The following is a 24,633-nucleotide window of genomic DNA, read 5'->3' on the forward strand; positions in this document are numbered from 1 at the left end:
GTTTCGAGCCCCTCCAGGTTCCAGGCCTTTGCGCCGCCCCCACGGGCACCGGCCCCCGCCGGCTTCCCTTTTGTCAGAGAGCGCCCTGCCCACGGCACAGCCCACTCGCGAGTGCCTCCGGGGGTGGCCTGCCGGCCCCTGTTCATCTGGCAGTGGCTTTTTCCCCTGAAAACCCAGCTTCTCTCCACGGCCTGGCATCCACGTCCCTTTGATGGGTTTACAATTAAATATTTCTTTTACGTTTTCTTTTAAGCTTAGGGTTCTCGTCGTGGTCTGATGCACGCGTACAATATGAAATAATTAGCCCAAGGTGAACTATCGGGGTAACAGACACACCCGCCACCTCAGAGCCGACCACGTGTGCATACGGTGAGAACACCGGGTCCGCTGTTAGTCCTCAGGCATATGGGATAGTAGTGACTGTGGCCGCCAGGCTGTCTGCTGTACGCCCAGAATGTGCGCGCCGTACAACAGAAACCCGTACCCCACGACCGGCACCTGCCCGTCTCCCCCACCCCTGGCCGCCGCTGTGCTCTCCGGCTCCGTGAGTTCAGATGTGGTTTTAGATTCCACGTGTGAGAGGTCATATGGCCCCTGCCTCTGTGTGCATAGCGCCATGCTCGTCGTTGCAAAGGGCGAAGCTTTTCTTTTTTAAAAAAAAGGGCTGAATGATACTACACATTTTCTTCATCCATCCTTGACACTTGGTTTCCCTGTCTGGTTAGCAGGGCTGCACTGAACTTGGGAGTACAGATGTTTGGGACACTGATGTCATTTCCTTTGCATGTATACCCAGAGGTGGAATTGCTGCATGTTATATATAGACAAATTTTTTAACTGTTTAAGTTTATTTTGAGAAAGACAGCGTGAGTAGGGGAGGGGCAGAGAGAGGGAGAGCGAGAGGATCCCAAGCAGGCTCCGAGCCATCAGCACAGAGCCCGACGAGGGGCCTGAACTCACGAAACCATGAGATCGTGACCTGAGCCAAAAGCAAGAGTCGTATGCTCAGCTGAGCCACCCAGGCACCCCCGCATCACGTATTTCTATTTCGAATTCTTGGGGGCGCCTCTAAGACTGTTTTCATTGGCTGCACCTGTGTATGGTTCTGTAGTGCATTTTGTTTTTTTAAGTTTATTTTGAGAGAGAGAGAATGCAGGCAGGGCAGGGGCAGAGAGAGAATCCCAAGCAGGCTCCACACTGTCAGCACAGAGCCCAATGTGGGGTTCAGTCTCACAAACTGTGAGATCATAACCTGAGCTGAAATCAAGTCGGACACTCAACCAGTTGAGCCACCCAGACGCTCCCATCTTGTGTTTAACCAGCTAAAGTTATGGCCTGCTGCAGTGCTCTATGTTCTAACCAGAAGTCACCCCTCTTACTGTGTCCTCAAGGTCTACAGGGTCTGTAGTGCTGTCCCCTTTTCGACCTTGACATCGCTCTTGGGTTTTTGCTCTTTAAAATATATTTGTTGTGATTTCATCAAGGAACCAGCTAATGGTTTGTTTTGTATTTCATTTGTCTTCACTTTTGGTCTATTTTATTTCCCATTTTTGGGGTCAGATTTGCTGTTTTGTTTCTTAAAATGAAAGCTTAGACCTTTGGCTTTAAACCTTTCTTCTTTTCTAATGTATATGTAAATTTCCCCAAGTTGGCTTTAGCAGGATCCTGAAATTTTGGTATATTATAATCAGAGTATCATTCAGTTCAACATAGTTAATTTACATATGGCTTTTTTAGCCCATGTTTGATTCCACTGTCATCAGAGCTGGGTGTAGTGTTCTATGGATGATTAGGTAAAGTCTGTTCAACTATTAAAGATCCTTCTTGATTTTTGTTCGTTCTGTCATTTAGAGATGTGACAGTGTTAATTTCCAACTAGGGTCATAGGTTTCTCATTTTTGTACTGCCGACTCTTAAACATATCTAATGGTGCTCTGGTGCATAGACTTAGGGCAGTCCTTTCTTCCTGTGGGATTGACCCATTCATCCTCGTGAAATGTCCTTTAACTGTTACGAACGCTCACTGCCTTAAGGTCTGTCTGGTACTGATACAGGTGTGGTCAGTGTTTGCACAGGGCGATTTTTCCCACCGTTCAGCCTCAGTTTCTGTTTCTTTGTAGTTAAAGTGAGACTCTTGCAATCAGGAAGTTGTCTGGTTTTGGTCTTGCATCCAGTCTGATGGTCCTAACCTTTCAACCGGAGGATTTAGATCTGCATATGTTTAACGTAACTGATGCGGTTGAGTTTCCGTCTGTCTTTACTTACATTTTTGAAGGGCTCAGAATTCTAGTTTGGTAGTTCTTTCTGCTGGCTGTTTGTGACATCTTTTTCCCTTTGGTTTTTAGCAGTTTGTGTATACGTGAATTTTTTTTTTTAACCTCACTTTGGGTCACTGAGATCTTTCAGTGTGTGAATTGAGGTCTTTATTCATTTTGGAAAATTCCTGGCTACCGTGCTGTTCCCTCTCCGCTTTTTCTCAGGAACGCCCTAACACGTGGGGCAGAGCCAGGTGGCGGACCCGGGTCAGGTTACCCACGCTGCACAGACACAGACCCGGTCCAGAGGGCAGAGCCATCAAGGTGTAGGCACAGCTTGTCGCAGCAGGTCTGGTTGGGGGCTTCTGCAGGGACATGATGGGCGTCACAGAAGTTTTGTGAGGACAGAGGGCATGGGGAGGATCCCCACCTGGTCTGGACGCCCTAGGGGTGGGACATCTGTGTTAGCAGCGACTCCGGATGCAGACAGAGTCACAGCGCCCCCCCCCCCCCACCAATCTTACAGGTGGAGGGGGCGGGGAGACAACTGCAGAGAGAAGAGCCAGATCTCAAAGCTGCCAGGGTCCCCTCCCGCCACCCCTGACCGGAAGAAGCACGCAGGTCAGGATGGTTTCGTTTCTTTCCTTTATTTAAAAAAATCATTTGGGGGTCTGGTGTGAGGAGGGCACACCTTTCATGGCTTGGGGAGGACAGTTTCCGGAAGGGATCACTGGGGTGAAAACGCGGTGGGGGAAGGACTGGGGACTTAGGGAGGGGCTCCGCCCTCCAGCACCTCTGGACCTAGAGCTCACTCAGAGGCCGGGTGGGGCGGGGCTTCGGTATGTACAGGGGGCGGGGCCAGCCGGGGTCGCGGCCACCAAGGCAGGCCCCGCACCATTCGCCCCTCTGGGCAGATCAGGTGGGGAGTTCGTGCCCGCAGCTGCAGGGGCCCTTCTCTGGGCGGGCCAGGGCCTGGCAGAAAGCCAGCCTGTGGGACCTCGAGGGGGGCTGGGCCAGCGTGCTGGGGGCCAGGGTCAGGGCGGCCCAAGCATCCCCAGTGAATAGACCAGGACGCCACACGCTGCCTCCTACCAGAGAAATGGGGACCCAAGATGCATTGCTATGTGCGGTTAGAACAAACATGAGACGCAATCCTATTTGAATCCTGTGGTCAGGCGGTTGGTCAGGTGGCCCTGAGCTGCAGGGACGGCGTGTGAGACCCCCCCACGTCCAAGGCCCCGGGGGACACTTGGCTCAGGGCGGGTCCGGGCCAGCCCTGCCCACCCCCCCACGTCCTGAAGGACCGCATCACAGCCCCTGCCCGGCTTCCCCCGAGCAGGGAGTGAAGACCCTCTCCTGACGCCCAGAAACGTGGCAGGGGGCGCGGTACGGGGTGGGGGCGGCCTACTTGCATCAGGTGGCTTCGGGGACCGGGCGGCCTAGGTGTAGAAGATGACCTCGGGGATCTGGCCGTCCTCCACGGACGTGCCGTTGTTGTTCCCCGCCGCGTAGCAGAAGGTGAAGCACGTCTTGGCCCCCGTCGTGGGCGACTCGTGGGTCACCTTGCGCAGGCCCTTGGTGCCATAGTGGGAGTCTGGGCCCTGGGTGGGAACAGTCCCTGCGGTCAGGCACCCAGGGCCCCAGGAGGGTGGGGGCTGGGGGGGGGCCCAGGGTGAAGAGGGGTGGGGGGCAGCAGAGCCCCTCCCCAGGGTGTCTGTGCTGTGGGGGGGTCGGGGGGGTATGGGGGGCGGCAGAGCCCCTCCCCAGGGTGTCTGTGCTGTGAGGGGGTGCCGGAGGGGGGATGGGGCGGCAGAGCCCCTCCCCAGGGTGTCTGTGCTGTGGGGGGCGGTCGGGGGGTATGGGGGGCGGCAGAGCCCCTCCCCAGGGTGTCTGTGCTGTGAGGGGGGGCCGGAGGGGGGATGGGGCGGCAGAGCCCCTCCCCAGGGTGTCTGTGCTGTGGGGGGCGGTCGGGGGGGTATGGGGGGCGGCAGAGCCCCTCCCCAGGGTGTCTGTGCTGTGAGGGGGGGCCGGAGGGGGATGGGGCGGCAGAGCCCCTCCCCAGGGTGTCTGTGCTGTGGGGGGAGGGTCGGGGGGATGGGGGGCGGCAGAGCCCCTCCCCAGGGTGTCTGTGCTGTGGTGGGGGGGTCGGCGGGTGGCAGAGCCCCTCCCCAGGGTGTCTGTGCTGTGGGGGGGGGTCGGGGGGGATGGGGGACAGCAGAGCCCCTCCCCAGGGTGTCTGTGCTGTGGTGGGGGGGTCGGGGGGATGGGGGGCGGTAGAGCCCCTCCGCAGAGTGTCTATGCTGTGAGGGGGGGCCGGGGGGCGGCAGAGCCCCTCCCCAGGGTGTCTGTGCTGTGGTGGGGGGGTCGGTGGGTGGCAGAGCCCCTCCCCAGGGTGTCTGTGCTGTGGTGGGGGGGTCGGGGAGGGATGGGGGGCAGCAGAGCCCCTCCCCAGGGTGTCTGTGCTGTGGTGGGGGGGTCGGGGGGGATGGGGGGCGGTAGAGCCCCTCCCCAGAGTGTCTATGCTGTGAGGGGGGGCCGGGGGGTGGCAGAGCCCCTCCCCAGGGTGTCTGTGCTGTGGGGGGGGTCGGGGGGCGGCAGAGCCCCTCCCCAGGGTGTCTGTGCTGTGGTGGGGGGGGGTCGGGGGGGATGGGGGACAGCAGAGCCCCTCCCCAGGGTGTCTGTGCTGTGGTGGGGGGGTCGGGGGGGATGGGGGGCGGTAGAGCCCCTCCGCAGAGTGTCTATGCTGTGAGGGGGGGCCGGGGGCGGCAGAGCCCCTCCCCAGGGTGTCTGTGCTGTGGTGGGGGGGTCGGTGGGTGGCAGAGCCCCTCCCCAGGGTGTCTGTGCTGTGGTGGGGGGGTCGGGGAGGGATGGGGGGCAGCAGAGCCCCTCCCCAGGGTGTCTGTGCTGTGGTGGGGGGGTCGGGGGGGATGGGGGGCGGTAGAGCCCCTCCGCAGAGTGTCTATGCTGTGAGGGGGGGCCGGGGGGTGGCAGAGCCCCTCCCCAGGGTGTCTGTGCTGTGGTGGGGGGGTCGGTGGGCGGCAGAGCCCCTCCCCAGGGTGTCTGTGCTGTGGTGGGGGGGTCGGTGGGTGGCAGAGCCCCTCCCCAGGGTGTCTGTGCTGTGGTGGGGGGGGTCGGGGAGGGATGGGGGGCAGCAGAGCCCCTCCCCAGGGTGTCTGTGCTGTGGTGGGGGGGTCGGGGGGGATGGGGGGCGGTAGAGCCCCTCCGCAGAGTGTCTATGCTGTGAGGGGGGCCGGGGGTGGCAGAGCCCCTCCCCAGGGTGTCTGTGCTGTGGGGGGGGTCGGGGGGCGGCAGAGCCCCTCCCCAGGGTGTCTGTGCTGTGGTGGGGGGGGGGTCGGGGGGGATGGGGGACAGCAGAGCCCCTCCCCAGGGTGTCTGTGCTGTGGTGGGGGGGTCGGGGGGGATGGGGGGCGGTAGAGCCCCTCCGCAGAGTGTCTATGCTGTGAGGGGGGGCCGGGGGGCGGCAGAGCCCCTCCCCAGGGTGTCTGTGCTGTGGTGGGGGGGTCGGTGGGTGGCAGAGCCCCTCCCCAGGGTGTCTGTGCTGTGGTGGGGGGGGTCGGGGAGGGATGGGGGGCAGCAGAGCCCCTCCCCAGGGTGTCTGTGCTGTGGTGGGGGGGTCGGGGGGGATGGGGGGCGGTAGAGCCCCTCCCCAGAGTGTCTATGCTGTGAGGGGGGGCCGGGGGCGGCAGAGCCCCTCCCCAGGGTGTCTGTGCTGTGGTGGGGGGTGGTCGGGGGGGATGGGGGGCGGCAGAGCCCCTCCCCAGGGTGTCTGTGCTGTGGTGGGGGGGGGGGGTCGGGGGATGGGGGGCGGCAGAGCCCCTCCCCAGGGTGTCTGTGCTGTGGTGGGGGGGTCGGGGGGATGGGGGGCGGCAGAGCCCCTCCCCAGAGTGTCTATGCTGTGAGGGGGGGCCGGGGATGGCAGAGCCCCTCCCCAGGGTGTCTGTGCTGTGAGGGGGGGTCGGGGGGATGGGGGCGGCAGAGCCCCTCCCCAGAGTGTCTATGCTGTGAGGGGGGGCCGGGGGACGGCAGAGCCCCTCCCCAGGGTGTCTGTGCTGTGAGGGCGGGCCAGGGGGGATGGGGGGGTGGCAGAGCCCCTCCCCAGGGTGTCTGTGCTGTGAGGGGGGCCGGGGGGCAGCAGAGCCCCTCCCCAGGGTGTCTGTGCTGTGGGGGAGGGCCGGCGCGGCAGACACCCCCACAGCGACACACCGCATAGGCGCCCTATACCTGTACCCACTAGGGGCGGATCCCGGACAGGCCCAGGGCTCACCTTGAGCGTGGCGCAGGCTGTGTAGTTGACGTTGGGCAGCATTTCCACCGGCTCCTTGAACATGACCCGGAAGGTGCTGGCGGAGCCATCACAGCTGAAACCCGTGTCGTTCTGGCCCAGGACGGTGTTGCTGTCCGTGTGGATGATCTGCGGGGGTGGGGGGAGGGGGGGCAGGAGCCGGCGCTGCTCACCAGGGCCCCCCACCCCCACCCCCCCGGGGCCCCTCAGAGGCCGACGGGGGCCGGGGGGGCCCGCGCGAGGAGTCCAGCCTGGGACCCGCGCGGAGGCGACGGGGGCGGGGCGGGCACCTGGATGTTCACTTGGTAATCGGTGGGCCCGTGGATGGAGCCGTACAGCCCGAAGCCAACCACGAAGATGCGCTTGTTGACCGAGAACCTGAGCCGCGGACACAGGGGATGCTGAGCCGCCGGGCCGGCCGCCTTGGCCGCTCCCCACCCGGTGCCGCGGGGACCCCGGCCGCGCCCGGCCCCACCTGATGCGGTCGCTCGTGCCGCTGTAGCCCCAGCGGCTCTCCACCTGCTGGAAGCGGTTGATGCTGCACTCCTTCCCGCGGAGGCAGCAGCGAGGCCGGTCGATGAAGTCGACGCGCGGCTTGGGGTTGACGGTGAAGTGCAGGAAGAGGCTGACCGCCTCGCGGTCCACGAGGATGCCCGACTGCGCGGGCCCTGCGGGCACAGGGGGCGGAGGTCGGGCTGGGGCGGGCGGGCAGGGTGGGTGGCGGTGAGCCTCCAAGGGCACCAGAGTGAAGATGCGGGGGAGGGGGGGGTGGCCCCTCCCTGCATGGGGGAGGGGGGAGGGAGTCCGATTCACGGCCTCACTCAGCAACCCCACCGCCCAGGTGGCCCACCTGGCGCGCAGCCACCCCTGCCCTGCGCGCGTGGGGCCGCCCGCTGCCTGGGCGTGACTTCCCGGACAGGCCCCGAGCCGGAGGGGCTCCAGGAGGTGGAAGCCAAGGAGGACAGGCGGCGTGGGGGGACTCCCCTCGACCCCCGCCCCCCCCCCCGCCGCAGGCTCACGAGAATCCTTCAGCTCTGAGCCGGTTTCTGCAGGCTGCCCCAGTGCTGCTCGGCCCCCCGCTCCTGTGCCCTGGCCCCGGGGCCTCTACGTGAGTAAGGAGGATACAACTGGGAGACAGAACGGTAACCAGGGCTTTTTAATCTCTGCACAGAAAACGCAGAAGGAGCTACAGGAGGCCGCGGCTGGGGCACACTTAGCTGGGGGGGGGGGGGGGGGCGGTCTTCGGAGGGTTTTTTCAGACTTCCCTCTAGGTCTCTTGTATTTAGGGTACCCGAGAAGCAGGACACTTCTCTAAAACACGCTGAGTGACAAGGGACACCCATCACGGAGGAACGGAACAGGAAAGCCCGGCTCAATCCAAGAGGACACAGTGTCCTTCCCCACGATTTGGGCAGAGCAGGGGCCAGGACTGGGCTACCTCAGCCTGGGGGGGGGTGGGGGGGGGGGGAGGTGGACACAGGAGGGGGCCCGCACAGGGGGTGGCGGCAGGAAGCAGCAAACACTCCCCTCCCAGGGTGAGGGGGTGGGCCGGGTCACGGGGGCCTGGGACCCCACTGGGTTTGGCTGCCAGGTGGGCAGGGGGGCCTCCAGGAGAGTGCTGGGGGCACCAGTCTGGTGGCGGGGGAGGGGTCCAGCTAGGTTCACACAGGGAGGGGTCTTAGGATGGGACGGTGCAGCCTGGAGCCTGGCCCCCTGAGCCACGTCTAGGTTAACATCTGGGACCCTCATGACCAGGGTCTGGCCCCAGTGACAGCCCCCCCGTCCATCCTGGAGAACGACCCAGCCCCGGTCGGAAGTGGCCAGGCCACCACAGTCACCACCTACTGCCAGAGCCTGGCACACGGGAGGCACTAAGTGATGAGCAAGCGATCCCGGAACACAGAGCCTCACCCCAGCACTGACAACACTATGGACGAACAGACGTGACACAGGGGACCCTGTCGCATCCAGATTTCAGATCAAAGAGAGCTAATCTCGGGGGGGTAAATCTGTCCCAGGGAGCACAGACAAGAGACTCCTGCTACACGGTCCCAGACAGCCCTAACCGGGGACGGGGGTGCACCGGCCAGGCCACCGGCGGTGACGTGGCCTCACCCAGGACCCTCCAGCCCCGCAGGGGAGGGCTGGCTCTAGGTCAGGCACCGCCGCGGGAGCCACGTCCACACGGGACAGGAGGCACGGCCGGCTGCCCCCGCGTCCGCCCGGGCCGAGCCCCCCACCCCCCCCCCCCACAGGCTTGTCAAGGATGCTGATGCCAGAGCCCGGCCCCCGGGACGCCGGCCCCAGCCCCGGGGGGACCAGCGCGCAGACGCAGACACGCGACGCAGAAGGAAGGGAACCCAGGCGCCGATCTGGCGGCATCCGCGGGGCCTTCCGTCCTCACACGTGGACCCTCGCCGTCCAGCTCTCGGGGCGGGTCACACCTGGGGTCCCCGGGGGTCAGGCTCCCGCCGAGCGGCCCCCGCCCCCTGACAGTTACCTGCAGCGAACTCCTCGATGGTCATGAGCGGGAAGCGGATGAGCGCGAGCGCCTTGCCCAGCACCTTGCGCTTGTTCTCGGGCGTCACCTGCAGCTGCTGCCGCTGGCACTCCGCCTCGGCCCAGCGCACGACCGCGTTGAACAGGCGCACCTCCCGGATGCCCAGCGTGTCCCGCTCCAGCACGGCCACCAGCGTGTCTGTGGGAGGGGCCGGCTCAGCGCGGATGCCCCTCCCCCTCGCGGCCGCGCTCGTCCCCCCCCCCCCACCCCAGGCCGGCGCGCCTCACCCAGGTCGATGTCCGTGAAGCCCTCGGCGGTGATGGCGTCGGCCGTGTTCTTGTCGATGTTCTCCAGGCACAGGCTGGCCAGCTGCGGCTCGTCGAAGAGTCGTGCCTGGAAAGAGGGAGCGCGTCAGCCGCGGTGGGAGGCACGCCCCCCCCCCCCCCACCCGGCTGCCGCTCTGACCCTGTCGCAGTCTCCCAGTGTCGCGAGGTGGGTGGACAGGACACGCCCCTGCGGGTCGGGGGGGAGGGGCCCTGAACGGCCCGCGCACTTCCCAGCACCTGAGACCGCGCCATCGGGAACCTGCCCGAAGGGTGGAGGAACCAGGAGCCCAGAAGATTCCGGCCCCTTCCACCCAGCACGACCCCCACAGCCTGGGGCCGGCGTGGCCGCAGCTCTGAGCCCCGCGGGCCCAGCTCCAGCCTGCCAGGGCAACTCAGTGAGGGGTCCGGGACCCCCAGGGAGAGGGACCGCCCCCACCGCCAGCCCCTGCGCAGCCGCTCTGGGCCTGACCAGCCCCACCTGGCCACGCCCGGCCCCCTGGAAAAGGGAAAATCGCGGGCGGAAAATCTTCAGTCAACAAGTGCCAGGTGCCCGCCCGTGAAGGGCCTGCGAGGGCACCAGGTCAGGATGCGGGGGGGGGGGGGGGGGGGGGGGGGAGAGCAAAATTTAAGGGACACCAAAAATTCAGGGATCCATCCCCATCTCAGGTCCTCGCCCTTGCCCCTCCACCACCCCCCCCCCCCCCCCCCCCCCCCCCGCCACCTATCCGCACCTGCGTGCTCGCGCCTGGCCCTTCCCCTCCCCCACACCTTCCTCCTCAACCCAAGTCCGCGCGCACCTCCTCCCCCGGCCCCCAACCCTGCGCCTTCGCCCAGCCCACCCGCGTTCTCGCCCGCCCCCCGGCGCCCCCCAAACCCTCGTCTCCGCCGCCTCCCCCACCTCGCGCACCTTAGTCTCCGCCGCGTCCCGGCGTCCTCCCACCCGCGTCCTCACCGGGTCCCAGCGCCCTCACCTGCCCTCCCCGCAGCACACCTGCGCCCTCTGTGGGCGGCGCGGCCGCGCCCGTAGCCTCGCGCGCCCTCGGCCTGGCCCCGCCCCCGCGTCCTCACCCATCTCCCCACCCCTTCATCCTCACCTGGTCCCCGCCTTTGCCCGGCCCCAGCGCGCCCGCACCCTCTCTGGAGCACGAGCACCCCGCCGGGTCGCACTGCCCTCCCCAGCCGCCCCCGGGGCCCGGCCCCGCCCCCGCGCACCTGCGTCAGCAGCATGAACGCGTTGTCCGCCCGCAGGTTCTTCTTCAGGAACTCCACGCAGTGGGCCTCGAGCGCCGGCACCGCGTACTTCTTGGCGGTGTACAGCGTGGTCATGACTGTCTCGGGCCCGATCTGAACCTCATCCGAGTAGAGAAACCTGGAAGACAGACGGCTCGCTCGCTCAGACCCCGCCCCACCAGCCCGGCCCGAGGAACCTTCCAGAGCCCGTGTCTTTCGCTCTGTAGCCTACCGACGTGACCCGGCAAAGACCATCTGCCTCGAAACCGGCCAGAGGCTAAGCCACCCGCACTCGGACACCAGAACGCGGGCCGTGCAGCGACCGGCTTCCTTCCCGGTGACACCCCCGTGCGGGGGCACCAGGGCCACCAAGACTCCCCCAGAGGCACCTGCATGGGATCTGCCCTGGGGAGAGCCTGCCACACCTCCGGGCCTGGACGGCAGGCCTGGCTGCAGAGCTCAGCGAGTTCTGGGCGAGCGGAGGACCAGAAACGCCGGCCTGAATCAGACACTCCACACCATGACCGCCCCTCCCGCGGTGTGAACTTGGGCTCAACTGAAAAACAACGAGGCAGTGGAGGTACCAGGAGCCTCGTGCAGAGCTGGCAGGGGTTCAGGACGCAGCCACAAGGGCAAACACCTGGAAGGGTGTGCCTGCCCTCGTAGCGCCCCGCCCCCCCCCCCCCCCCCCCCCGAATGTGCCAGAAGCCAAACGCAGCCCCACGTGTCAACAGCTACGATCCTGTGGGGTCCGGGAGACCCTGGACCTGAGGAGACCAGGGATGCTGCCCGACCCCCCACAGGACCCGGGACCCAACCCCGAAGTCAGCAGTGCAGGGGTGGGGTGGGGGGGACAGCCAGGATCGGTGCCAGGAGACGGCTGAGCCTTTCACACACCAGTTATGACAGTGTCTACCCTCTTGGTGGCAGCCCAGCAAAACTGACTCAAGCCCGGGGAGGTCGGGGGGGACGGCGGGAGAGACAGAGCAGGGAGATTGTAGCCGGAACCCGCATGTCACCAGACTTCAATCTAAACCTGTCCCCTGCTGGTGTGTGTGTGTGTGTGTGTGTGTGTGTGTGTGTGTGTGTGTGTGTGTGTTCTCACGGCTATCACTTTTCTTCTATTCATTACAATAAAATACAACACAGGGGCGCCTGGCTGGCTCAGTCAGAACACGCAAATCTTGACCTTGGGGTCGTGAGTTCGAGCCCCACATGGGGTGTAGAGATTAAATAAACTTAAAAAAATACTTTAACTAAACCATCATAAGCATTTCTTTTTTTTTTTTTTTTTTTTTTTTTTTTTTTTTTTTTTTTCATCATAAGCATTTCTACGCATACACTTCAGCAGCATCGGGCACACTCACACTGTCCTGCACCCGCCCCCGCCATCCGCCTCCAGAACCTTCCATCTCCCCAGACTGAGACCCTGCCCCCACGAAGCACGGACTCCCCACCCCTGGCTCCCACCATCCGCTCTCTGTCCCTGTAGACGGGACTCCTCCGGGGACCCCCTGTGAGTGGGGTCGTGCGGGACGCGTCCTTCTGTGTCCGGCTCCTGTCACCACGCACAGCGACCTCCGGGTCCGTCCACGCGGCGGCAGGCGGCGGGACGTCCTTCCTCCCTGAGGCTGGGTCATCCTCCGGGGGTGAATGGACACCCCGTGTTTGTTACATGCCAGCAGACACTGTGTGTCCACCTTTCACGGACGCTGCTGCTGTGACACCGGGGTACAAGCGTCCGTCCGCGCCCCGGCTTCCGGTTACCCGCACAGACATCCGGGAGTGGAACAGCCGGGTCACAGGGTGACTCTACGTTTACGCCTTGTGAGGGGCCTCCACAGTTTCCGCGGAGGCCCCGAGGGCCCCGATGTCTTCACTTCCTAATTGTTGTTACTTTCCTTTGGCTTTTCTGGCTTTTGGTTTTTTTAACACTAGGTGCCCTGGTGGGTACGAAGTGATAGCTTATGGTTTTGTCACCTGTTTTTGTCAATAAAGTTTTATCGGCACGCAGCCCCACCCACACCTTACGAACAGGCCGTGTCCGCTTTTCCGGGAACCGCGGCAGTGTGAGCGGTGGTGACGGGGCCCGTGTGGCCCCAAACGGGCAGTCGGCCGCCCCTGGCCTTAGCGGTCTGAGAAGCTACATGGAGACGCAGCCGTGAGATTGTCCCCAAAAGCGCTCCGTCACTGGGAAGACGCTGGGGGCAGCGCACGGGACCAACCACGTCAGCGTCAAGGACTAAGGGGCATCCACAGACGGAACCAACCAGAACAAAGTTCTCCCCAGGGGGCAGGGGGGTGCAGGGACACCAGCTGGGGGGCACAGCCAGGAAGCACATGGCCTCGGACACGGCAGATGGGAGGCAGGTCTGTTCTGTCCCTTATGCTCTTCTGGAACTTTCTTTTTTTCCCTTTCCCTCCCTCCCTTCCTCTCTCTCTTGCGACCTCTGCCCTCTTTATCGTGATAATAGAGAAAAAATAAACCGCGTTTACAGAGATGTTTTAACTGTTCCGCGTAATCCTTAAAGTCACCCACTGTGATTCACACCCAGCGCTTCTGGAAGCAAGAGAATCGTGCTCGGCTGAGCAAGGAGAACAGTCTGGAAGCTCGGGAGAGCCAGCGGCCAGGCCTCACCTGTGGCCTCTGGCTGCCAGCTGCCTGCGGCCCCCACGCCGGGCACCCACCGTGTTTATTTCAAGTACTTGAGAAATTCTGAGGCTCAAAAAAGGAAAAGCTAGAGGTGGCATTTAACATTCTTGCAACGTCTTACTTCCTCCAAAACTCGTGTCGACTCCAAAAGATGAAAACGGGGACTCACGCGCACGGCAACGTGGCCTCAACATGCGACGCTCAGGGAGGGAACCCGACACGAGAGGCCACGCGGGGTGTGAGTCCGCGTGTGTGAAACGTCCAGATCATCCACGGAAGGGAAGGGGGCTCGTGGGGCCGGGGGAGGGGGTGACGGCCGACGGGGACGGGGCTGCTCTTTGGGGCGATGAGAAGGTAGAATGAGGCAGTGGTGAGGGGCACACGACCCCCGCGAATGCCCGCAGAGCGCTCAACAGCACGCTGTAAACGGGTGAACCGTACGGTGGGCGAATCACATCTCAACGAGAAGTCTGCGAAAGTGGAAATGGGGTGGGGGCCCCCAGAGCCCACCCCTCACTTCAGGGGCAATTCTGGAGCTCTTCAGGGGCTCTGGAGGTGCTGTCCCTGGGGGTCTCTGTACCTTCTTCCCGAACTGTGTACTTTCTAGAACGTCAGGCTGGTCCGTCCCACCCCACAGTGTGAAAGATCTAGAAAGTCTTACTTGAGCAGGGCCAGGAAGGCGGCGGGCTCCACGTCGGGCAGCTCGATCTCCGTGGACGTGGTGGCCATCCCCCCGTTGAACATGGCGTCGAAGACAGCACTGCCCACGGCCAGCACGAACCTGGCGTGTCAGAGAAGACCGAGGTTACCCTCCACGTGGCCCTGACTGCTCCCGTCACTGAGCCCGGGGGCTGTCGGGGGGGGGCGGGGGCGGTCCCCATAGGAGATGCTGCGGGAGCGACCCCGGCTAGCACCCCGGCAGACCCCGGCCCAGCAGGTCCTGCCGGCAGAGGGCTCTAGAAGGCCGCACTCTGGAGCAAGGCTGCTCAGAAGGTTCAGTGGTAACACTGGGGAGGACGAGTGAGGTCACCGGCCCCACGGCAGGATGGCCTCGTGCCCCCGCAGCCCCGTCCGCGCGTCCGTCCACCCCCTCGCTCTGCACGCACATGCCGCGCTCACGTCGTGGGCACGAGGGTCCCGGCCATCCTGCAGTGGGGCAGACACAGCAAGTGCAGGGACAGCCTGACTGTGGGGCAGGAAGAACCCAAGGCCGCGACAGGAGCGAGGGTCAGGGAAGGCTTGGCAGGGGCACCTGAGCGGGGCCGAGTCCCCGGGGCAGCCTCGGGAGGCGGTGGCCGCGAGGAGGCCTGCGGGCTCTGTCGCGTGCGGTGTGGCCACTCGGGGCCCCCCAAGCCAGCCAGGGACCCTCCAGCTGGACCACGACGTGGGGGGGCCTCCGCGGTGGCCGGCCGAGCTCAAGGAGGCGCCGCCCGCCCTGTGCTTTGTGCTGTCCACGCACAGCCTCCGGGGCCCACCCCACGTGGCCCAGGCACCGTCCCCGGGACACCCACCCACTCCCGGGCCCACGTGGGGACAAACACAGGGCTCCGAGCGGCCACCCCGGCTCAGAGCCCTCCGGGTCGGCACACACCTGCAGGCGGGGCGCAGCCAGCCCCCACGTCCTGCTCCCCAGCCTCCGCCTGCCCCAAGCTGAGCAGCCCCCCACCCTTGACGGGCAGAGCACCCCTTCCCCCGGCCCCTCCCTCCCCCTCCCTCGGCGTCTCCGGCCCTCGTCTGGGCCACAGTGCGGCACGGCGGCTGGATCCCATCCGAGGACCAGACCCGAGACAGACGGGAACCCGAGTGCAGTGGGGCGAACAGCGTCCCCCAAAAATCCCGTCCGCCCGGAAAGGCAGAACGGGACCTCGCTTGGGAACAGTCCTTGTAGAATGTGACTGGTTCGGGCGAGGGCATGGAGGGTGGCCCTAACCCCATGCTGGTGTCTCTGCAACAGGGGAATTTGGACACGGACACGGAGAAAGGACACGTGAGGACAGAGGCAGAGACTGGAGGGGACGCCTGGACCCCAGGAGCTGGAGGAGGCAGGGGGGGCCCTCCAGGGCCTCCGGAGGGAGCGCAGCCCTGCTGACGCCGTGACCTCGGACGCCTAGCCCCGGAGCTGGGGCAGGAGACCCCGTGTGGCTCTCGCGCCCCCGAGCTGTAGGTTCCGGCCGCACCCACGTCTTCGGAGGCCCTGGGCTCTCACACCACCGCGGCAGGTCCCCAGGCCCCGCTGTCCTCCCGCACACGGTCCCTAGATAAGGTGCCTTCCCAGAAGCACCTCAATCTCCTGCTGGAAAACGGATCCAAACACAGAAGAGGCTGCTGACTGTACCCGGCGCGTCAGGGCCGAGCCACCCGACACGGGGTGGACGGGCACAGACCTCACGCACCCCGGGCGTCCCCGCCAGCGGGCAGGGAGTCTGAGATGCAGAGGTGGGCATCAAACCACAGAAACTAACACGGGGCTCCGATCAAGGACGGCCCAGCAGCGAGGGGACACCCAGAGCCCGGAGCTTGGTGTCCAAATCCCACAGCCACAGGGGGTCCAGGCTCCTTGGAGAAACGGCGGATTCCGGGGCCGGGGTCGGGAGGGGGGGGGGGGGGGGACCCGACGGGCTCGGAGTATCTTGCGGGGCCAGAAGGAAAGAGCTGCTCCCAACGTGCCGGGGAAACGCGGATGCGACGCCCGCCCGGCGAGCTCGCGGCCGAGCTGGGGATGAGAGCAGCCACGGGACACCGTGCTCACTGCACGGGAACCCGCAGGACAGAGCACCGGCCGGGGGTCCGTGGGGACTGAACCGAGTGAGCGGGTGAGGGGCCGCGGGAGGGACAAGGGGCGCCAGCCCCCCCCCCCCCCATCAGGACTCCAGCCCATGAAGCGCAGAAAACGGCCACACGGTGGACACGGAGTAGCCACCGTTTCCGGGGCGGATCCTCAGCCCTCCGCCCGGCAGCCAGCGGGCAAAGCGGAGGAGACACGGGGTGTCTGCCCAGCCCCACGGCGTCCCTCGGGGACAGCGCTCACGGCCACCGGGGAGGGCGCACATCACCGCTGTATATGCACACACGCGGCAGGGGCAGGGACGGGAGCCGGAGCGGAGGCCACGGCCGCACACAGCCCAGGCCCCGGAGCCCGGCCGCCCCCGGCCGCCAGCAGGAACCAACCGACCTTCCGGGGACCCTGCCTGCACACGTGGGATGTCCTTCGGGGCCAACAGGTGCGCCGGGCAGCGCCGGCGTCGGCCAGAGCGTGGTCTCCAAACACAGCCGAGTTCGATTACCAAGCCGCAACCAGAGGAAGTCTGAGAGATCCCCAAATGCTTGCAAATGAACCCACCTGGGAGCAGCCACGGGTCCGAGAAGGAACACGAGGAAGCGAGGAAAGATCTTGGCTGCAAAGGAGACCACAGCGCGACAGGCCGACCTGAGGGTCGCGGCTCGAAGGACGCGTCGCGCATCTATTAAGGGCCCAGGAATCCGCGAGGCGAGCTCCCGCATCAGGAGTCCAGAAAATGGAGAGTAAACCAAACCCACGGAGAGAAGGGAACAGCCAAGGTGGGAACAGGACACCTCGTGAAATCGGGCATGGGGATGGCAGGGGGTGCAGAGAAACCACTGGAAACGGGAGGGCCGCGAGGTACCGAAATCAGGAGCAAGGGTGGGCACATCGTTCAGGAACGTAAGGAACACGATCTCACCCCACGGCAAAGCCTGTCCCCAGACGGCTTCACGGGGGACCCCTCCCAATCACGCCGGAAGTGACAGCGACCGCAGGCAGACTCTCCCAGAAAACGGAGACGCCCCCGAGCACGGCTGGGCGCAGATGCCGCGGCCTCGTCGGAAAACAGTCCGGCACTTTCTGAAAATGTCACCTGAGTTACCCTAGAATCCCAACAGTCCGCTCCGAGGTGCTGACCCAAGACCACAGGACCGGATTTGCACACCAGCGTTCACACGGCATGATTCGTGACAGTGAAAACACCAGACAGAGCCCATACACCCACCGGCTGGCAAAGGGACAGACGGAGGTCCGTTCGTACCACTGAATTCAGCAATCGCGGGAATTACTTGCCAATAAAAAGAAGACAGCTGTAGCTGACCTTGAACAACACGGGCTCGAGCGTGCGGGGGCCGCTCGCACGCAATAACGAAGGATACCGTGGATGACACAGACAACGGGCTAAATACGGGGAGGCCTGGCCTTCCGGGTGGGGGCGGGGGGGACCTCGGGGGTGGCGGCCGCCAGGGCCCAAGGCTTGCACATCTGCACAGACAGCCGTCAGGTCAAACAGACCAGACTCCAGTGACGCCCCGCACCCACACCTCAGGACACCTCTCAGCAGGCAGGGAACAGAGAGGAACTTCAGCGAAGCTGTCCCACAGAGCGCAAAGGTGGCTTGCTTCCACCCCCGTCAGGGGGCGACGCCCCGCGGCCAGAAATGCGCTAAGAAAAGCATTAAGCGGCACAAATAGGAGGGACGGAGAGAAATAATCTGCCCACGACATGGTTTTCGAATCTGAAAATTCTAGGACTGCACTGCCCAATGTGGTTGCTCCTGGCCACGCAGGGCTATTTAAATTTTTTTTTCTTTTTTACATTTTACTGATTTTTGAGAGAGAGGGAGAAAGAGAGAGACAGCACGCACAAGTTGGGGAGGGGCAGAGGGAGAGGGAGACACAGAATCCGAAGCAGGGTCCAGGCTCTGAGCCGTCAGCACAGAGCCCGATGCGGGGCCTGAAGCCACAAACCGTGAGATCATGACCCAAGCCGAAGTGGGACGCTTCACCAAGACTGAGCCACCCAGGGGCCCCCACACAGGGCTATTTAAATCGAAGTTACAATCAGATTAAAGATTCGGGGCGCCTGGGTGGCTCAGTGGGTTGAGCGCCCAACTCTTGGTTTCACCTCAGGTCATGATCTCACGGTTTGTGAGTTCGAGCCCCACATCGGGCTCCGTGCCGACGTCGCAGAGCCTGCTTGGGATTCTCTCTCCCTCTCTCTCGGCCTCCCCGCTGCTCACTGTGTAGGTCTCTCTCTCAAAGATAAATAAACTTAAAAAAATTTGTTTAAAGATTACTCACAACAGAGGAAAACAATACAGGAGCAAAAATCAGCAATAAATGTGCAAGAAAACTATATGAAGAAAGCTACAAAGCTATCCTAAGAACATAAATGCCCTAAACAAATAGAGAAAGACCATGCCCCCAGATATCTGTGTGCTAACCTGCCCGTTCTCCCCAGCCTGGTATCGGTGGGAGACCAACCCCCACCCCCACCCCCACTAAATCCCTTGAGCACTTACTTGACAAACAGACCCTAAAGGTCACAAGGGACCACGGGATGCCTGGGGGCCGGCAAACTGGCCAACCGCGTGCTTTTGCAAATAAAGTTTTATTGGAACGCATCCATGATCATTCACTCGCGTTGTCTACAGCACTTCCGTGCTGCTAAGACAGAATTCAGGAAGTGGGACGGACTGTGCGGCCTGAAGAAATCGTCCGCTGTCTGGCCATTTACCTTCGCTTGCTGATGCTGTGCTAGAGCGGCCGTCCCGCGGGGAAAGGGACGTCCTCTGCCAGCACCACGTTCCAATGACAGTTTGAGGGAAGGGGGAGGGCGGGATGGGAGGGTGATCGGTACTGGAGGGGTAACCGTGTGAGACCGGCTGAAAAAGTCTCGACAGAGAAGAAAATTGGGAACAAGGGTCCTGGCGGTTCTCAAAACAGAAAGCCACAGTCATCAGAAGCTGTGCTGTCCTACGAAGAACACAAACACACCAATGAAATGAGAAACCCCAGACGGGCTGTTCCACCCGCCGGGCTTCTCCGCGGCGCTGCACTTTCCAGGCTGAAGGAATAAAGACATCTGAGGGGTGCTGGGGGGCTCAGTCGGCTGAGCCTCTGACTTGGGCTTAGGTCACGATCTCACGGTTCGTGGGGTCGAGCCCCGCGTCGGGCTCGGCGCTGACGGCTCGGAGCCTGGAACCTGCTTCGGGTTCTGTGTCTCTCTCTCTTTCTCAAAAATAAATAAAATGTTGAGAGAGAGAACACAAACAACCTCTCAGGTGCTGGTTTTGTGGGTCCACCCAACACCCACCCCGAAGAGACTCAGTGTTTCCTCGGAGCCAGCCCAGCAAGAGAACGCAGACACTTGATTCAGGCCGGCCAGGGTGCCACAGAGTCACCGAGCACCCGTGTGCCCGGCCTGCTCCCGGGGTTTGGGGTGCAGCAGAGAAGGAGAGAAGCTAACGCCTGCTCACACAAGCCGCCAGCAGCCGCGATGGAGGCGCCGGGCATCAGATTAGAAGGAAAAAGGGACGGAAAAAGCAGTGCAGGCTGAGGGCTGCCCAGAGCCTTGCGACGGGACGAGGGGCCAGGGCCGCTCAGCACTCGTGTCCCCCGCCCCAGGTCGGCCTGCGCCCAGAGCCCACGGCCACTCTGAGCCCTGGCCCGTGCCGCTCCCCGCACCCGGGCCCTGGCGGGGCCACACCGAGGCGCCTTTCTCGAGGTCCGTGAGAGCCCCTCCCCCACGCTGCTTTGTGGCCCGAACCCCAGACGCGGCTCCCGTGCCACCACATCCTCTCCCTGCCCCGGGACGCCACCCAGGGCCCCAGGTGGCATTCGGTCACCCCCTTGGGCTCTGCTAGGCTGTGACAGCTCTCACGACCTTGAGAGCCCCCAGGATGAGCCGCCAGCTGGCCCGCGGTGTGTCCCCGATGTGGGTTTGTGGGGTGTTTTCCTGCAGTCGGTCTGGTTTCCCAGGGCTGGGCAAGTCTAAACAAGATTTCATCCTCTCCCAGGCCCGGAGGCTCGGAGCCCTCCAGGGCAAGGTGTGACCTCCTCCTCTGGGGGGCTCCAGGGAAGGGTCCTGCCTTCCTCTCCCAGCTCTGGGGGGCTCCAGGCATTCCTTGGCCTCGTCCCTCCAGTGCCTGCCCCCCGTGGTCATCATGTGGCTTTCCTTCTGGGTCTCTTATGGAAGACCCTTGTCACTGGGTTTAGAGCCCCCCCCCCCCCCCGAGAATCCAGGATGAGCTCATCCCCAGACCCTTAACTTAATCATACCTACAAAGACTTTTTCCACGTAAGGTCACGCTCATAGGTAACACAGGCTAGGACGGGGACACACCTACACCTGGAGGTGAGGGGCCCTTCTGGTCCCATCCTATCAGGGGACCCCGCAGCCACTCAACATCTCTCAGAAGGTGACCTTGACCCCTGGCTAAGGTGGGGGTCTGCCGGGTTTCTCCACGGTCAGGTTACCCTCGTCCGCTTTCCACTCACTTCTTTACAAGCAAGTCCCGAGTGCAGCCCCCAGGAGCGGCGTGGCAAGCGGCCCCCCGCGTCTTTTCAAGCTCCGGATTACGTCCCCGCCTCTACTGAAGCTCGCCCTGGACCACTGTCATAAGCACTTGCTTGGGTCACTGAGTCGATCCTCCCAGAGGTCCTGGGATGGAGGCATCTGAGCGGTCAATCCCAGTTCACCGGTGAGGAAACTGAGGCACAGGAAGCCCAGGGTCACCCGTGGGCAGCACCCACCTGGTTGCTGCAGGGAAAACGTCACCAACGTGTAGGAAATAACAACCCAAAGGCAGAACCTTCTACGGTGACGACCAAACCGCGGGGCATTACCACCAGGACAATGGGGACAAATGCCATCGGCCTGACCCAGACCCCCTCTGGACGTCAAACGGCCAGGGAGTCTGCGGGGCCCAGGTGACGAATGACACCTGCAGGGACCAGCAAGGTGAGCCAGGGAGCCAGGCCGCTGGCGGGGTGGGGGGGGGGGGGGGAGGGGGGAAGAGCCACAGGCCCAGTGGGCGGGCGGGTGTGGGGGCAAAGGTCAGCATGTAGGCACGTACCCTCCGTGCCCAGAGCCCTTTCAGGGTGGCTCCCTGCAGCCCTTCCTCAGCACCACCCCTCCTCCCCCATCCACACGGCACCCCTAGGCCACCATCCCCCCAACCCCCCCCGCATCACTCAACCCCTGCGAGCCACAGACCCCAGACCCCCAGACCCACATGTGCCCTCTGGCCGGCTCTCTGCCAAGTGCATCAGCCCTCCACGTACATCCCTGCCACAACTGCCCTTCTCTGGGATGCTGGAGCCAGGGTCTGGGGGGCCACAGCCACGGCCCCCCACCGCACCAGGGAGAGGCACCTCCTCCCAAGGGAAGCCGAACCCTCTGCCTCCCATTTCTACCCTCCCGCCAAGCGCCTGCGGCCTCCACCCCCAGCCGGTCCACCCTTCAAAGCAGATGCGGTCACTCAGGCCCACGGTGCCCCTGCCCCTGCCCCGGCTCCCGAGTGCCCACCTGGACTCCAGACGGCCCCTCCCCTCGCCCTGCTCAGCACAGCGGCTCAGGTACCGATTCCTGTCACCACCCCCCAGACCCCGGGTCTCCGGTTCTCATTAAGTCTCACTAGAGACCACGCCCAGCTGACCTTACTCTCCGACCATTTCCTACCACACCCCTCGCTCCAGGCCTGGGACACTGGCTGCCCTCCCACTTCTCCGGAGCCCCTGCGGGGCCACACCCTTCACGCCTCTGGGGGCCCCACGCCCACTGCCTCAGCCCTACTTCACGACGCTCAATCCAGGACAGGAGGACAGACCGAGGGCAGGCGCTAAGGTCACTGGTGCCTGGGGGCCCCTGGCTCCCCCTGAGGTTGCCCCCCCACCTGCCCGTGGGGTTTCCAGCCACATCCACCTGACCCGGTCCCCAAAGGGCTTGGGTCAGGCAGGTGGGAGCTCGTGCAGCCTCGCCTTACTTATTCTGCTCCCCGAAGGTGGTGAAGGAGACCAGGCCTGGCTGACCAGTATGTAGGAGCATGACGGGCCTCAGGGACGCCTGGGGGCGGGGGGAGGGGGTGGGGGCTCACGGGCAGCCCACAGACCGGGCCCCTACTCCAGCTTGGGTGGGGGTGAGGCCCATGTCCGCGACTCTGGAGAGAGCTGCTCGCACACAGGGGAGGGAGGAGCCACGGGAGGTCCTGGGGACCCAACCACAGGCCTGGAACGTTCTGCAGACAGGAATCTAGATCCAGTTGTACATAAATAACCAGGAAAAAGCCGGAAAGAAAAATCTCGAAGGCACAGGTTAAATAAAGGCCACAGGCCAGAAAGGCAGGGAGAACCCCTTGCAGCAGGCTGGGGAACACTCCAGGCGAGTACAAGAAATGCCCCCGGCCCCCCTCCTCTGATGTCACACACACCCCCTCCCCCATCAGCGAGCCCCCGTCCCTGGGGAGCAGAGTCAGGAACACCGGCAGTGGACTGGGAGTCTGACTTCAGCCCCGCCCTGCCCGGGGGTCTGGGGGCTGGGTCCTGGAGACTGGCTGGAAGCACAGGTCAACAATGTCCCCTTTTTCAGAGAGGCCGGGGGACTGGGGTGTCACTGAGGGGCTTCTGTGGGTTCAGGAGGCAGGAGTCTGGCGGGGGCCTGGGGGTCACCACAGGGGAAGCACGGGACATTAGGCGCAGGAGGTCACTGGGGCAGGACCGAGGGGCCTAGAGGTGGCCGGAGCTGGTGGGGGTGGCTGGGTGGCCGTGCCTGGAGATCCTGGCCTGGGTGGCAGGGTCCGGCATCCTAAAGCCAGGAGCCTCTGCTGGGAGTGGAGAGGTGGGGGTGGGGGTGGGGGGTCCCAGGGCCAGGGTGCAGCTAGCATCAGAGGGCTGAAGGGTAGATGGGGGCCCCGCAGGGTCACGGGGCTCTGGCACCGCGGGTCCCAGGGGACCTGGGGGGTGGCAGGGCGCAGGAGGGTCCGGAGGACGGTCGGTCCCTGGAGCGGTTGGGTCCTGGGGTGGCGGGGGCCCGGGGGTGGCGGGGCCCGGGGGGCGGCGGGGCCCGGGGCCCAAGGACGGCGGGGCCCACCTGTGCGCGGGGATGCGCTGCGCGCCGAGCCCCTTGCCCACCAGGAAGTGCACGTCGCAGAGCACCTCGTTGTTGAAGAGGAAGGCGAAGCGCTCCTTCAGCGTGGGCTTGGTGGCCTGCCAGTTGTAGACGGGCTCGCGCAGCAGCGCCGCCGCCCCCGGCTCCTCGGCCGCCCGCTCCCCGCCCGCCGCGGCCTGCGCGCCCGGCCCCGACCCGGGTCCCGGGCCCGGTCCCGGAGCGGGGGGCGGCCCGGGGGCGGCGGGGGCCGGGGCGGCGGCGGCGGCGGCGGCGGCGGCGGCGGCGGCGGCGGCGGCGGCGGCCGCGTTGCCGGGGGCGGCGGCGGCGTTGGCGCTGGGCCCGGGGCCGCCCCCCGCACCCGGGCCGACCCCCGGCGGGCACGACGCGCGCCCGCCGCTCCCACCCGCCGCCATCTTGTCGGTGCGGCGGCCGCGGGGCGGGGCGGGGCGGGCGGGAGGAGGGCGGGGAGTCCGGAGGGGAGGGGGAGGGGAGGGCGGGGAGCCGGGAGGGGAGGAGACGGGAGGGGAGGGGCGGGGAGCCCGGAGGGGAGAGGGAGGAAAGGGGAGGGGTGAGCAGGGAGCTGGGAGGGGAGGGGGAGAGGAAGGCGGGGCGGGTGGAGGAGGGATGGGGGAGGGGAGGGGAGTGGAGGGGGAGGCGAAGGCGGGGAGATGGGAGAGGAGGGGGCGGGCGGGAGGAGGAGGAGAAGGAGGGAGCTGTGGGCCGAGGGGGAGCGGGGATGGATGGAGGGGGGCGGAAGGGGAGGAAGAAAGAACCCGGGTGCCTGATAGGCAGTGCGGACTGGACTGGAACCCCCAAACTGCTAACCACACCCATAGTGTCAGACCGGCCCGGGTGCCCTGAAGAGGGACACCGGGAAGTCCTTGGGCGACCTGGGGCAGGGGTCAAAACCCAGAGCTTCAGCCTGGGGGAGGGGTTCCTGGAGGGAAGGATGCTGACCAGTGACCAGGGGTCAAGATGAAGAAGCCAGGGCGAGCCTCTTCCAGGTCCTGAGCCTGGTCAAGGTGGCCGGGAAGCTGGGTAGAGAGGTCACGGCCAGCAGCCCCACTGGTGGGCGCGAGGCCCTCTCGCGGCCCCTCATCTGCTCGCAGGGCTTCAAGACCCACTTCCATAACATCCGCGACGATTCAGCACCTAATAAGCGACTGGGAGACCCCCACCCCCCACGCCGGGTCTCAGGGCTGGTCATTCCCATGGCGGAGGGATTTTTCTTGGGGGTTCACGGCCCAGTGACACCTAGGAGAGCCACAGGAAAGGCAGCCCCCCTCAGCGTCCAGGCTCTGCCCCCGAACTCCATGAGCTCTTCACCTCCAAAGCAGAGCAGACCTTGAATGCGCCCTTGTTCCTGGATCCCCACCCCGGTCACCTTCCTGGCCTGCAGCCCGAGGGCTCACCCAGGGCCCCATGCTTGATGTAATACTCTGCTGTCACCATCTTGAGATGTGTGATAATTCTG

The 24,633-nt window shown here is 64.6% G+C and overlaps 1 protein-coding gene across 2 annotated transcripts; it reads right to left on the reverse strand.

Annotated features, from left to right (window-relative positions):
- Nucleotides 1-2,886: 2,886 nt before the first annotated feature.
- On the reverse strand, nucleotides 2,887-23,581 carry BTBD2 (BTB domain containing 2). 2 transcript variants are annotated; one of them, XM_042927846.1, is made up of 10 exons: nucleotides 23,142-23,572; nucleotides 13,929-14,048; nucleotides 10,597-10,753; nucleotides 9,346-9,451; nucleotides 9,059-9,256; nucleotides 7,034-7,226; nucleotides 6,849-6,936; nucleotides 6,541-6,687; nucleotides 3,664-3,856; nucleotides 2,887-3,343 (listed from the first exon to the last, which is right to left on the reverse strand). In XM_042927846.1, the coding sequence occupies exons 1-9, from the start codon at nucleotides 23,570-23,572 to the stop codon at nucleotides 3,695-3,697; spliced, it is 1,602 nt and encodes a 533-aa protein (XP_042783780.1). In that variant the 3' UTR covers nucleotides 2,887-3,343; nucleotides 3,664-3,694. The 2 variants fall into 2 exon arrangements, with proteins under 2 accessions (XP_042783780.1, XP_042783781.1); XM_042927847.1 differs by having other exon boundaries at nucleotides 2,887-3,856; nucleotides 23,142-23,581.
- Nucleotides 23,582-24,633: the final 1,052 nt, after the last annotated feature.

Source organism: Panthera leo, chromosome A2, assembly GCF_018350215.1.
Source record: "Panthera leo isolate Ple1 chromosome A2, P.leo_Ple1_pat1.1, whole genome shotgun sequence".
NCBI classification, from domain to species: domain Eukaryota; kingdom Metazoa; phylum Chordata; class Mammalia; order Carnivora; family Felidae; genus Panthera; species Panthera leo.

Coding starts and splice junctions, on each gene's coding strand:
- BTBD2 (XM_042927847.1), bottom strand. CDS start 23,572: ATGGCGGCGGGTGGGAGCGGCGGGCGCGCGTCGTGCCCGCCGGGGGTC. Junction 9,257..9,345: donor CTTCACGGACATCGACCTGG/GTGAGGCGCGCC, acceptor CCCCTCCCACAG/ACACGCTGGTGGCCGTGCTG. Junction 6,688..6,848: donor ATTACCAAGTGAACATCCAG/GTGCCCGCCCCG, acceptor CCACCCCCGCAG/ATCATCCACACGGACAGCAA.